The sequence below is a fragment of the Poecilia formosa genome, unplaced genomic scaffold (assembly GCF_000485575.1).
Source record: "Poecilia formosa unplaced genomic scaffold, Poecilia_formosa-5.1.2 Scaffold9, whole genome shotgun sequence".
In the NCBI taxonomy this organism is placed as follows: domain Eukaryota; kingdom Metazoa; phylum Chordata; class Actinopteri; order Cyprinodontiformes; family Poeciliidae; genus Poecilia; species Poecilia formosa.
In genome coordinates, this window is record NW_006799948.1 from 806457 (window position 1) to 820416 (window position 13960).

At 38.8% G+C, this 13960-nt stretch overlaps 2 protein-coding genes across 5 annotated transcripts in view; one reads left to right on the top strand and one right to left on the bottom strand.

Moving 5' to 3' along the window:
- The window catches only part of slc2a13a (solute carrier family 2 member 13a), a 63903-nt gene extending 57822 nt beyond the window's left edge, over positions 1-6081 (top strand). Inside the window, exons 7-10 of the mRNA XM_007577731.2 lie at positions 1417-1542; positions 1668-1786; positions 3452-3604; positions 4759-6081. Coding sequence (XP_007577793.1) covers positions 1417-1542; positions 1668-1786; positions 3452-3604; positions 4759-4985 — 625 coding nt within the window. The 3' untranslated portion in view covers positions 4986-6081. The remainder of the gene's footprint in view (positions 1-1416; positions 1543-1667; positions 1787-3451; positions 3605-4758) is intronic.
- A 1761-nt stretch (positions 6082-7842) lies between these two features.
- On the bottom strand, positions 7843-13924 carry redic1 (regulator of DNA class I crossover intermediates 1). 4 transcript variants are annotated; one of them, XM_007577700.2, is made up of 15 exons: positions 13799-13924; positions 13679-13718; positions 13422-13572; positions 12644-12773; positions 12519-12570; positions 12330-12423; positions 12117-12226; positions 11851-11978; positions 11588-11754; positions 11441-11513; positions 11332-11365; positions 11095-11122; positions 10889-10983; positions 9296-9917; positions 7843-8142 (listed from the first exon to the last, which is right to left on the bottom strand). In XM_007577700.2, exons 1-15 carry the CDS (start codon positions 13819-13821, stop codon positions 7976-7978), a joined length of 1914 nt encoding a protein of 637 aa, XP_007577762.2. In that variant the 5' UTR covers positions 13822-13924; the 3' UTR covers positions 7843-7975. The 4 variants fall into 4 exon arrangements, with proteins under 4 accessions (XP_007577762.2, XP_016519074.1, XP_016519076.1 ...); XM_016663588.1 differs by lacking the exon at positions 10889-10983 and having other exon boundaries at positions 11042-11122; XM_016663590.1 differs by lacking the exons at positions 10889-10983; positions 11095-11122.
- Positions 13925-13960: the final 36 nt, after the last annotated feature.

A 13960-nucleotide genomic window follows, 5' to 3' on the forward strand; every position in this document is an offset into this window, starting at 1 on the left:
CGCCCGTTCAACCCGCGTTTACAATAGTGGTGTCATCATTTATAAATGTTTAATCGTGAAGTATTTCAACTTTTATTTCCTTATTTTTTAAAAACATAACACTTTATTGTAACACTTTATAATTGCTGATAGAGCTTTATATTATTATAAACCAGAGTTAGAGAGTTACTCGTCAATGTTTGATTATTGCTGCTAATGTCACATTCGTTCCACATGGGATTCATTTTTCTTTTCCAAATGCCTACAGTTGGCTTAGCTTGTCTCCATAAGCTACAAAGGGCACCCCCTACCACACACACACACACACACACACACACACACGCAAACACACACACACACACACACACATACTCACACAGCTTCAGTGTTTCTTCGTGTGAGACAGAGATCTGATGCCAATTTACTCTCACTAACAAAGAGAGAAGACAAAACACTCATTCTGATGAAAAACAACGGCTAATGGACTCACTGACCAGAACCAACTCCCTGTAATTCCACTACCCTCAACAAACACACGCATACACACACGCACGCACACACACACACACACACACACACATACACATACAAAAAGACAAGAGTAATTTGAAGAGTGCTTTTACCACTCTGTGTTCCCACACATGCTTTCAGCGACCACTAGTTTCAGGACCATCACTGCCTGCTTTTCTCTGTTATCATCTGAAGTTCATCTACTTTATTACCTCAGTAGTGTGAAAAGCTATTTGTACACTTAAATGTTTCTTCTATTTTTATTTTTTTTTGTCAGAGTAAATAAGGTATAATATGTTATATGTAAATATCAAAGTTTAATATTAATTAAACACAATTTTTGTGAAGAGGTAACTACAAACACTGTTGGAACAAGCTAAAAGATAGTTGAAAGTAACACAAGGAAATTAGGGATGCAAATAATTACAATAAATTGTCCATTTGTGGTTTATTAGATTAAGAGAGTCGACCCTCTTCATATAAGACAAAACTGAGATTTTTAAAAAAGTGGCCGCTTATCAATTAATTGTTAGTCAATTGATAATCTTAGATTAACTCATTAAACTTGCTTCCCTAAAAGAAACTTAAGAACAAATGAGAAACAAAGTCATTTGTCTTCAATAGAGTTGTGGGTTTTGATATTGGCAGTTGCCCAGGGCGGTATCAGTAATGGATAGGGTGCCCAATACCTAGAAAATAAATAAAATATATCTTATCTGTCAGTGGTCCTTTGAATAAGTTTATAACTGTTAGCCTGTGCAATGGGGTAAGTTTCCCTTAGCTGTACTGAAAGACTACACTACCAGCTTTCTGCTTGCATTTTAATTGGTTGGAGTGCGACAGGAGGAGGGGCTTGCCCAGGGCACCATTCCCTGCTTTGGTGCATCACTTTGCTTATGTGTGCATTTCCTCCTGTCTGGTGTGCAGAATGTGTGAGCCATGCATGCTGGACCCTCGCTGTGGTTTCTGTTACCGTGAGAACGGCTCGACTCTCCTGGCCTCCTCCTGCGTGCCGGTCAATAAGGCCACCACCGAGCGAGCGGCGTGGGGCAGGTGAGTCACAGCGTGAGTCCCGGCATGCTCGCGGGACGTACCAGATCGCAGGGCGAGGCGCATCCCCTCCAGATCCCGCATTCTGCTGACCAGAAAACCAAAAGGAATGTGTCTCCCTCTTTCAGATGTTCAAACTCTACCCTCATGAGAGATCAGACCTACTGGGCCTATAACTACTGCCCCACCTCATTTTCTTGGCTGGTTTTGTTGGGGCTGGTGCTCTACCTAGCTGCTTTTGCTCCAGGTAAGAAGATGAAACTATTCATTCAGAAAGATTTGAGGGAGATTATTCATCTAGAATCCGTTATGCACTGTTTTTTCGTTTTATATGTGTCCTTGTATCAATCTTAATTCTGAAAAATTAACAAATTTACCTAAGGACTTTATTTACCTTTTACTATTTGGTGTTATCTGCAATCTGAATTAATTTTCTGTAGTCTAGTACTTTAAATGCAAAAGTTTCTGTTTCACTTTAAAGCAGTTAATAGTCTATTAGAAAACAGTTCAGTAGGGTTAGAGAGGACAAAGAGACACAAGCACTTCATTTCTTTTAGGTTTTGAGCAATTGAGATGCCAAACTTTATGTATATGATACATTTAAACAAATCAGGTTAGACTCATATTTTCAGCTTCCATCTTTATTTTTTTCCAATTTCTTCATCTGTTTAAATCTACAGGCATCAAATTAAAATGTATTTCGTTTCATTGAGATTAAAATCTCTTTTCTTTTTAAGGTAGATATGGCTAAAATAAATTCTTTTAAGTTCCAACAAATAAAATAAACACAAAGGTAACAACCTACAAACCCCACATCAAATTGGAAAATCAGAAAATGTACATACAGTAACAATATTTCAGTCATTTACGGCGTTCTTCTACTTTTGTCTTCTTGTCGCACTGAAATGGTTTAGACCACTAAACTAATTTTAATCAAATAAAAAAAATCCCTTACATAGCACGTGACCGACATCATGAAGTAGGCTATGAAGATGCCACTACAAAACCCTTTGTCAAAAAGGTGGCAAATCCAGTTTTTATCATTTGAAAACTATATTGTGCATTTACTCGGTTTAATTTGTTTGATATTAAAAATGTGTTTGATTTGAAAAACTTTCAAGTGTGACAAAAGAGAAACAAAAAAGACATTCCTAAAGCTGTAAAAACAAGCCTGGTAGAGTACTTTAAGAGTAGATCACTATAATCCAAAAATGCAACAAAAAGTTGTGGAAACCATGCTTCATCACGTTTACTTATTTCAGTCCCTTAAACAGGTTCAATGTTTATTTTAGAACACTATTTTTTGCTACAAACTCTGCGTTTCAATCTAACATCAACTGAACAACATCAAAGACAGACTGGAGTCAAAGTTTTGAAGTATTGATGGAGATGAACAAAAGATCATTTTGCATGAAGATTGAATGCAACATTCGATAAACTATCCCACAGACCACAGGACAGTTCGGTCAGTCATGTTCGAGGCGTTTATTGGGCGTTGGAAAACTCAATCAGTCGCTGTTGTAGATTAACAACTTTCGAATCCAGGCTATTTTCTGGAGAATACTCTATAAAATCAAGCTGTTAAACTGACATCAAAATCAACCATTAAATTAAAACACTTCAAAAACTACTGGGTATTAACAATACACCACTATGTCATCTGCATAGAGCTTGATCGCAGCATTTGATAAATGATCCAAAAGATTAAGATTGCCGTTGCATTTTGTTGGTCTTTAGAAAACTCAAGTTGAATGTTCAAGTGAATAACTTGCTAGTTGTGATAGATAGTCTTCGGACAAGATCACTTAAAAATCAAAGCAGTTAATTAAGAAATCTCTTTCCTCAAAAAATGTTCTGACTCCATAACACTAAGCGCACCTATCGAGGCTGACGGTTAATTTCTCTCTACCAGGTATGGGACCAATGCCATGGACCATTAACTCAGAGATCTATCCCTTATGGGCGAGGAGCACAGGGAACGCCTGCGCTGCTGGAGTCAACTGGACCTTCAACATCTTGGTGTCTCTCACCTTCCTCCATTTGGCTCAGTACCTCACCTACTTTGGTCAGTATTTTTATGTCATTGATGTCTGCCATTTCCAGTTTCACACATAAAGCAAGATCTTCTAGACCTCTTGAGTCAAAACCATTTTAAAAGGAAAGAATTGATACCTAGCAAGGTTGTTTGTTGTTTCTCCTCAGACAGACAGAGGCTGCCCTTTAGTGACGGTAGAAAATCAATCAATCAAAGGTGATGATTGAGACTTCCTGGGCAAATGATCGATTTAACCTGTTGTTAACCCATTCGCCTAGGTGGAAAAACAAAAAAAAGCTTGACGTTGACCCAGAGGTGGTATTTAACATACAATTATCCATAACTGTAAGAAATACGGCGATTTGCTTCGACATGGAGGAAATGGAGATCAGAGGAGCTAGGATATCTCATTAAACCTTTGGCATTTTATGTATGAATTCCTATTACCAGATGCGTTTTGTAGTTCTCCGTGCTATATTAACCCTGCTGTAATGAAAGTCTGACAGGAACCTGTTACTTCAAATCATATCCTCGCTGGCAGTCTGACAGCAATATTTCAGCGTGGTAAAACTTTCGTCTTTTTTTTTTTTCCTCAACAGATTGTACTTTAATCTTCTGTTGAAGTGTGTAGGCGATTAACATCCTGTAATAACTGCTTCTTGGATCTGCTGTCACAACTAGTGATTCTTTTACGAGGGTTCCTACACATCCTTTGCATGTTGGAATTTCCTACTTTTTCAGATTAAAAATGACAAAATTAGCAATTTTTAAAAGATTACAAAAAAAAGACCACAAATGATACAGTGCTTTACCCCATGAAAAACATAATACACTAACCAACATTTTGTCAAATGCCATCTTCAGAAGCATCAAGCAAATATACATCAAATACACTGATCGATTTTCCAATTATTATTCTTCAAAGGCAACTCTAAACAGGTGGGTTTTAGCCTTGATTTAAAGGAACTCATTGTTTCTGCAGTTTTTCAGTTTTCTAGAAGTTTGTCCCAGATTAATAGAAGCATAAAAAACATCTACTGGAAAATGCTTAAAATACAGACAATATAGGACTGCTTTCCAGATGGTGAATGAGAACAAGAACATTTATAGAACAAACACTTTAAAGAAAAGTCTGAAATGTTGAAGCGTTGAGTTTCTTACCACCGGCTTTTTGTTTACCCCAGGAGCTTTTTTCCTGTACTCCAGCATGGCCCTGCTGGGTTTCTTCTTCATCTATGGCTGCCTGCCAGAAACCAAAGCGCGGCGCCTGGAGGAGATCGAGGCGTTGTTTGAAAACCAGCTCTGCTCATGCGGTGCCTCTGACTCAGACGAGGGGCGGCAGGTCGAGTACATCCGCGTCAAAGGCTCCAATTACCATCTGTCGGACAACGACGCGTCGGACGTGGACTAGGAGCGTGTCGTTGACCCCGCTCCGGGTCTTTTGGCAATCTCCGTAACACGCAAAAGCGATCTGGTCTGTAATATTCATTAACACTCATTTTGTGATCCGTGGAGCCAAACAGACCTTGATCAGGAAGTGAGACAGTTTCCCCGCAAACTGAATGCAGAATATTCCGGTACAGCTTTGTTCCTGTTTAAAAAAGAAAAGAAAAAAAAAAAAAAGAGGTGCGGTACACATGTTGTTTGGATACCAGGTTTGTGCATCCACATCACCTTAGCTGACCTGAGAGCTGTTGTCGTGACTTGTTGTATCTCCGTAGTGCCGTTATGCCTTTCAGTATGAGATACGTTTCAGGTTAGTGTTCCGGCTTGTAGCATCGCGCGGTAATGTTAGCTCCCCCTAGATGAGATTTCCCCCCTCCCTCCTACACCTTCCAAGTTTGTGGATGGTCTTGACCTTCTAATGAAAAACAATCAACAGACATGCACAATTTTACACCTGAGCAAACTCGTACTGTTAGTGCTTGACTAACAAAAGCCCCAGTTGGGAGCACTGGAAGGATTATACGTTTTGTTGCTGAAGTTTTCATCCTGTGGCTTTCACGGTTGTTTTGATTTTAGGTTTTTAAGTTTCTCATCTATAAGAAAATGCAGCTTTTTAGCACAATGCCAAGAGTCTAACCCTACTGCCACAAGATGTGCCAATAAATCCCCTCATAAACCGCTGCTCAGAGGAACTGCTTACTGGACGCATTGTAAATGTATGACATTCTGATGAAGGAGTCAAGTAAAACTCTCATTAGTGCCTGTGTAATGTGCCTAATGCCCATTTTTGTTGCATTTCCCGCATGTCTAAATGGCTCCTTCAAGTTCTAATGTTTTTTTTTTTTTTGTCTTCCTTCATAGCCTTATGTACAAACTAGAGGAGACTTTGGTTTCAGTCTGGCTTTAATGTAATTTAGCGATGTTTTGTAACAACCGATGTGTAGTTGCTGCGTGACTCCACCAAGGTCCCTGTGTAGCAAAAACCGTTGAAGTAAAAAAGAACAAAGCTGTTACAATAACATGTAAATAAAGTAAATATGCTGCAACAGTGCCCAAATAAACATGGATCCAGGATAATTCATGTCTTTATCCATAAAAATGTATCTCAGTTTAAATAAACCATGAACTCCCAAGCTACATCGATTATTAAGATACACTTTTCATTTAATGTCAAAGTGACACCAGCATGCATTTAGAACTGGGAGACTAGTATAAAAGCAAGTGGTATTGTCAACCTGTTTCTGAGGAAAAACAATATTACAAAGCAGGAGAGCAGCGCCCTCATGTGGAGAAATCGGCAAATGTCTACGTATGACAAAAAATGTGATTTAAGGACGTTCATTCAGCTGTCGGCATAAAAGCAGACACTCTTTCCTGCGGCCAGTTTAGACTCATTTAACCTCCCAGTTTGCGTCATGCTGAGTTTGATGTGAGCAGAAAGGTGCCACCTCTCATTTTATTGTAAAAAACTTGCACAGGCTAAATATTGCTGAAAGGTTATAAAGTGCCTTGCACAAGCGTTCATGACCCTTCAACTCTCCCACATTTTCTCACATCACAACCACAAGTTTTTATGTTTTTTATTGGGATTTTATGTATTTATATGCATTTATTTGAGGTTTTTATTCATTTTTGAAAGTGAACTTTTGTAGCCCCAAAGACATTTTCTTTTTCAGTATTTCCCTGTACATAGCTATGGGCATCCATCTATTTTACTTTGAGAAAACAACAGAATGATGCTGCCACCACAATGTTTAATAGGTAGGTTCAGTGTTAGTTTCAGCATCTTGTAAGAAGGACAAAAAGATTAACTATTCCCTTCTTCTTTCTTTCTTTTAGATTCGCCAGCCTGAGTAGTTTACCTCTGCAGCTCCTCCAGAGTTACATTAGGTCTCTTGGCTTCTTTACTGATAAATGCCCATCATGGCTACATTATTTCATTTAGGGGAATAAGAGTAAATGCGGTTAAATACCTTGGACATCAAAGTTTTTAGTTTATTGATTAAAAAGTCATACCTGCATTCATTTATTTCCCAACTATGCACTGCTTTGCATTAATCTTCCTTAACATCCCAATAAAATACATATAAGCTTGTTGTAATCTGAGAAAATGAGAGAAAAAGAAGATCAAGGGGTATGAATACTTGTCCAAGGCATAGATTATAGTTACTATAAATGTCAGCTTTAAAGATATTTGTATGCTTTTTAAAAATATCACCACTGATTATGTTGAGTGTGTGTGTGAGTTGTAGTAACAGACCAAGAACATACAGAACTACTGAGTCATTCGTTGTGAAATGTGCTGCGTGCTTCTCACTGACGGAAACAAACCTGCGCCCAGTTTTCAAAGTAATCCAACTGCATACGTAAGGAAAATGCAATTCTTTTAATTTTTCATCTGGTAAAGCTGTCTTAAAACTACGCAAAAGTAATTTTGTACATATCGTACTACGGAAGACGTGTTGACACAATATTCAAAGTGATCGTGTGCCTCTCATCTGATGTACATCTTGTCAAAGATTCTGTGATGTTTCGCTCTCCACATCCAGTTGTGTTAACACTCCTCTGCGGCAGACAGGCCATGTGACGTGTACTTATGGTAAAATGTTTCCATTTTTTTATTATTATTATTTTTATTTTATGTGAACTACTTATATGTTTCTATCTTAATTAAAACACAAGTTTAAAAAAAAATCTCTGTATAGTATATTTGACAATTGTTCAAGATGTAAATGTTTTGCTAGAGTTTATATTATATAAAGATGAATATCTACATGAAATCTAATGTATATGAAGAAAGAAATAAACTCAAGAGTCTAAAGTAATGCTTAAAGGCTTCTTGTTTCATTACACAACAACATAACCAACAGACTATTTTAATTAAACACTAGAAAACATTAAACACAAAGGTATAATAAATATATTACTTTTGCTTATGTGTCCACCATCCTTTGTTTACTTCTGCCTCAGCAGAAGCAAAACGTCGGCTATTTCTCGAAGCGTCTCCACCTCCTCCGACAGTGTGTGACCCCTGACCTCTTCTCTTCCTTCGTCTGACTCCTCCTTCACCAGGTTCTCCCTGTCTGGCCCTGTCTGCTCGCTCTCGTCTCCATTTTCCTCTCCTGTGTGAGAAACACGAGAGCAGCGTGGTTTTATAGCTAACTGGCACAACTTCCATATTAAACATTCTCAGCTGAAACCAGGGGTGTCGCTAGGTTTAAAGGATAAAGAGGGGCTTAGTCCCCAGTAGATACACAGGGTGTGAGCAAACGTAGCAGATAGTATCACATTTCTCAAACAGCAACAATTTATCCAAAGTTATGATTATAAAATTTCTTTTTTTTTTCTTCAAAATGTCATGTATTATTTGCGGCTCTAAATGTGTTTTATTTAGCTGGTCTGAGAGCCAAAATGGCTCTTTGGATTGTAAAAGATGGACATCCCTGTTATAGACTCAAGGGGGCCAGATAACAATTATGAGCTGAAATAATATCTTATCAGTCAAACCAAAGTAGTTTACGTCTGTAAAGTGCCGAATTAGATCAATGTGAAAAGATGTTCAACATTATTTCACTTTAAGAAATACTCGTTGAAAACAGAGGCAGCTATTTGTTGAGATTTTAAAGGGGCCATATTGTGTGTCTTCCAGGCATATTTTATACCAACTATAGTGCCATGTTATAGCAAATACCTCCTGTTGTTATAAAAATGTTATATATATCAAATATGACTTAGAAGAAAATTGACTTTGTAATTTAACGCCTTGAAATTGGGTCTCTGTCTCTTTAAAAATTCCTGCTCTTTCTGAAACTCCACCTTCAGGAAGTCATCACAACATGGCTCCTCTATTAATCCTTTAGTGAATGGTTTCAGGAACATTAGGAACATTTTTACCAACGTTTTACTGAGAAGGAGCTCCTATAATGAGCTCAGCAGTTGCACGGTTCCACCAGGTGTTTGCTAAATTCTGCTGGCTAGTCTGAAGGAGCACAGTAAAGGAGGTGTAAGGAGGAAGCTCAGAAAATGCAGCTCTAAGGAGGACCTACGCCTTGAAGCCGACGCTAGTTCCACCCAGGGTGTTTTGGACAACTGAATGGTTGCCACGGGAGATTAAAGGATTTCTCAAAAAAGCACTCCAGGCATGTTTTTGATGAGGTAATAGCCTTAACAGTTTGTTAAAGGGTCTTATCAATAGATTCTGCCCTTTGAGGACATTCATGGTCTTGATGTGGCCAAAAATGAAAATGACTTTGATGCCCTTGTTGTAAGTCATACCTTCTGGCCTCCAAACACCAAGCAAGGGGTTGATGGGTCCCTGCAGGATTCTCTCTGAAGGAACAATGTTGAAAATCCTGCCTCCTGAACCCGTCCTCGATTCCTTCCTGCTCCAAGGAGTTGCTCCTTTACTCGCTGAGCCTTGTGATGGTGCTCTGAGTGTCTGTGTCTCCATGTCAGTCTCCCTCTCATTCACTGGAAACTGTCGCGATGCGTCAACAGCTGGTCGACACAAAGCTCTGACTTTGGTCTCGTCATTTGCATCGAAGCTGCACTGAGTCGAAACATCACACGTGCCAGCTGTGCCGGAGCACACAGTCTGAGTCGCTGCGTCTCGACTCTCGGCTTTCTTACATCTACACACTTTGGAGTTATGAGTTGACGGGGGAGTCACGGAGCTCACTGACAGCTGGCATCCAGAGGCTTTATTATCTGTGCTGGCCTCATTCGGCTTCATGTTCTGGCTGTCTCCAACATTCACACTGGATCTCGTTAACGGGGTGAGAGGCCTCGGTTGGGAAAGGACTGTAATTCTCTGTGAGGCTGATTTCAGATTGTCAGAGCAGGCTTCATCCAAATAAAAACCAGACTCATGGCCACATGACTCACAGCAAGATTCATCCTACAGAGGAAATAAAGGTCAGAGATAATATTAGGCTGTTTGCGATGCATTACAAAATAAAAGCTTTTAACTATGACTTTGTTCATCCTTTCTTTCACTGAAAAGAAAGGATGTCAGATGTTCAGTAGAATCCCTTAAACACGTTTGACCAACTAAGATTTAAGACTTTTTAAGACCCTTTTAAGATGATTATGAATAGAATTTAAGATCTATTTCTTCACAGAAATGTACAAAATTCGTCCAGCCAATTGGCGATAAATTTGCAATCCAAGATTAAATAGTCTTGCCAAGACCAAATTTAAGACCCGCTATTAACATATTTAAGACCTACTTACTTTTATAAAATAAATGTTATACATTCTAAGGCCTTAACTTTAGATACATGAAATTAATACTTTTTAAGGATGTGCGGAGACCTTGTTTACGTAGTTTTGAATAAGGAGTGAATTTCCATCAGTACTGACAGAGTGTCTGCAGAGCAAACCATGACATTAAGTCACATCATTACTGTCATTTGAATAGCACTTGCCCAAAAATAATTTTGCAATGGGACTTTTGTGTGTTATATATGGTATGTCAAAGCTGAAATGGTCATGGCAATTTTTATAAATTTTGTTTATCAAACCTTTCCATTATGGAATACAATTGAATTGGTTACTGCCAAGTCAAAAACTAGTACTTTATATTAAATGTGACAAACTAAAAAGTGAGTTTGAATGGTTTTATTTGCTAGTAGCTTTAGGTTGAGTAGTGAAAACTATAATAAACTACAGCTAGATAATGACAAGGACTTAAGTCCAACTTTGGATGTATATTTAAAAATGGTCATCTGTCTTCCTACCCATTCTACCTGACTCAATTTAAGCACGTTTTGGTTTATTTTATTTGTTGCTTTGGGAACAAATGACGTGCTTCTATACTGATAGCAATTCAGGAAACTGGCAAGGCTTTACAAATGCAAATTAACTTACATCATCGGAGTCTGAACTGAGGTAACCTGCTCTGCATGAGCAACTTGGCAAATATTCAAAGGTTTTCAAAAGCCCAGCATTCTCTCCAAGACATGCTGTGGGTTTTAAACAGACAGCTATTCAGTTTAGGGGGACTTTTTTTTTTCTACTTACCAGCATACACACACTGACTGAGCTGCTTACTTGGAGACATTTAACAAACTTACTGGAATTTCTGTGAGTGCCGTTGGAGAGCTGAGAAAGAAACAGAATATTTGGTACTGTAACCTTTGCATATGCTCCCATCTGAGTAAAATAACAGGAATTGTTTTTTGAAGAAGACATGATTCAACTGCATCAAAATATCACTTTTAGTGTTTTATCTTCTGTTCGTTAAACAATAGAATTGCAGCTACAGATTCCAACACTAGGTGGCGACAAATGATTAAACTTCGAGGTCTTACCTCCATTCCAACAGCCTGAGGACTGGGTACAGTTCTATCATCAAAAAGGAAGATCACACATTAAAAAGTGATCCTAGACAGAGCTTGTATCATTTGAACTAACACTTACTGAGGGGATGAAAGCCTCACTGATGATTCCTTCCTGAGATATATCTTTGAGCATCCATTCCCAAAGAGCGCACCTGAAATCAAACATAAAAAAATACTAAAGTAAAGCAGTTAAAATGTTCACATTGAGGTTTTTAGGAGTATTCACTTTCTGTTCCATGCGTATTATCATTAAACATTGTGAAGATGTTCTCTTCAAACAGATGGATAGGCTCTGATTGGCTTATTGGAAAGTCCAGCATGGGCTGGTTGGTCTCCAGTTGGTCCAGACAAAAGGGACCGGAATGTCCTCCATGACCTCCTGCTTCAGTTTTACTGTAATCAAACATGAAGTCAAGGGAGGCGGGGTTAAGAGAAGAGTATAACTCCATATCAAAAATGAACATCTCCAAATTGTATTTCTTTCCTCACTCTGGTTTTGGACTTCCAAATAGGACGTGGGATGGCGTGGGGGTCTCCAGCTGGAAAGAGGGTGGGTTGGATCTGACAGACCAGGAGATGGGATTGGTCATACCTCTGGGCTGGGAGAAGGGCTGAAACTAAAAAAAAAAAAAAAAGTTGTTTTTTTCCCCTCCAAAAGTAACGGGAAAAAAAAAAAACACAAAGCCTGTTAAAATGATCATTTTCAGTTTCCTTGACAAGACAGAAATCTGTACGTGTGCAATATTCATAACTACCTCAGCTTGCTGCAGCGCTGATGTGTCCCAAGGTGGTGGAGAATAGTGGGGAAGAGGCTGTGACAGAGTGAGACTTTGTTTCTGCTCATTCGTCTGCAGCGGGAATAATCCTGGAGGCACCAGCCTTAATTAGTTATTACACTGAGCAAGTGCATTCTTGTGTGAAAATGCACTGGGCATATCGTATTTTACGGCTGTTTCATTTGGTCAAACCTCGGCCTGAAGCGAACGATGTGGAAGGGGAAGTGTGTGGAAGGTAGTCGGACGCGCTGTTGTCCGAGAACCCTGACTCCGGGACTGGTGATAACTTAGAAAATGAAGGTTAATTGATTCTCATCACTTACGTTTGTTTAAAAAAAAAATTTGCAGAATTTATCAAATGTACAAAAAGGAATGGCTAACCCGTCCATTCGTGATCCTCTGCGAACTCTTTATTTTTCTGATTTCTTGAAAACTAGACACCATTGAAAAAGATGCAATAAGTAGAATGCTTTGTTCTGCATTTAGCTATTTGGTGTGGATTTCACCTGAACTGAGCCGGGCTATCAGCAAGGCTGAGGTTTGATGGAGAGCACGGGCTCATTGGGAGAACCAAGGGCTCGTTTCTCCAAGGTTTGGCTCCTTTAGACCTGCCAAAGACTGCGACTTTTGGAGGTTCTTAAAAAAAAACAAAACATTTGTTTCATTTAGAAATGTTTCCAGTTCTAAATAATACAGAAATATAGTTGCGTAAAATTTTAGACCTTTCGAATACACAAAATACCTACAGTGGACTTGGTCATACTGGGCCCTGTAACAACAGTGACCTATAATTCATTTGACTGATGTTGTTTATCAGGCGTGTCAAACTCCAGTCCTCATGTGCCGATGTCCTGCAGTTTTTAGATGTGGCACAGGTACAAAACACTGGAATGAAATAGCTTAATTACCTCCTTCTTGTGTAGAGGCCTGCTAATGACCTAATTATTCTATTCAGCTGTGGTGCAGCAGAGGCACATCTAAAAGTTGCAGGGCAGTGGCCCTCCAGGAGTTTGATATCTGTTTTTTAGCTAAAGAGGCAAACACTAGCTTGAGTAGGGTGTCAAAACTTTTTCTTCAGTTATAGTACACATTTTCTACTGATGATTTAAGTAGTAAAACAATCATATAATTGCTCTTGCAATTAAATTACTTTGCTTTCCATGGATATCTTAAAATAGTTCAAGATACGTGCAATTCTTGATAAAGAACCGAATATTTAATGTGTTGTTTTTTTTTTAACACTGACTGTATTTTGACAGTGACAGTGATAACCTGGCTCTTTACCTTGATTTGTTTTTTTGGAAGCTATCTGGTTGACAACAAACAAGGTCAAAAGGTCCGTGCTCCCGGAGCATTTGTCCCCAGCTGAGGAGCCGGGTGGAGTTACGCCCAGCGTCCTTAGTTTTTGCTGCAGTTTTCTCTTTGCAAAAAACTCCTTTGACAAACAAAATAAAAGACGACAAAACTTTACACGGGCCATGTGCTCGTCGACATTCACCGCAATTACGTAAACCCATAGAAATTTAAAGTAGCAGACTCACCCTTTGCTTTTTTGTATCATTCTTCATCACTAACCGGTTCCTAAAATGTTAGCATAACAACCGTTGGTTCGTTAGCTCAACGTTATTCTACGAGGGGATTTGTTCTCTCTCGACTCTTACCTGGAGCCTCCAACCCAATTCATTTTTATTGGTTGTAAGTAAGTAGTTTTCAATATTATAACTAAATATTAATATTCAGTATTAATCTGAAACTGAAACTCACTTTGCTAGTAAGCTTTCTAACGATACCTAAATCTGAGAAAGTGGAGGCAGTATTGCACG

Coding starts and splice junctions, on each gene's coding strand:
- redic1 (XM_007577700.2), bottom strand. CDS start 13,821: ATGAATTGGGTTGGAGGCTCCAG. Junction 13,719..13,798: donor AATTGGGTTGGAGGCTCCAG/GTAAGAGTCGAG, acceptor CTAACATTTTAG/GAACCGGTTAGTGATGAAGA. Junction 13,573..13,678: donor ATGATACAAAAAAGCAAAGG/GTGAGTCTGCTA, acceptor TGTTTGTCAAAG/GAGTTTTTTGCAAAGAGAAA.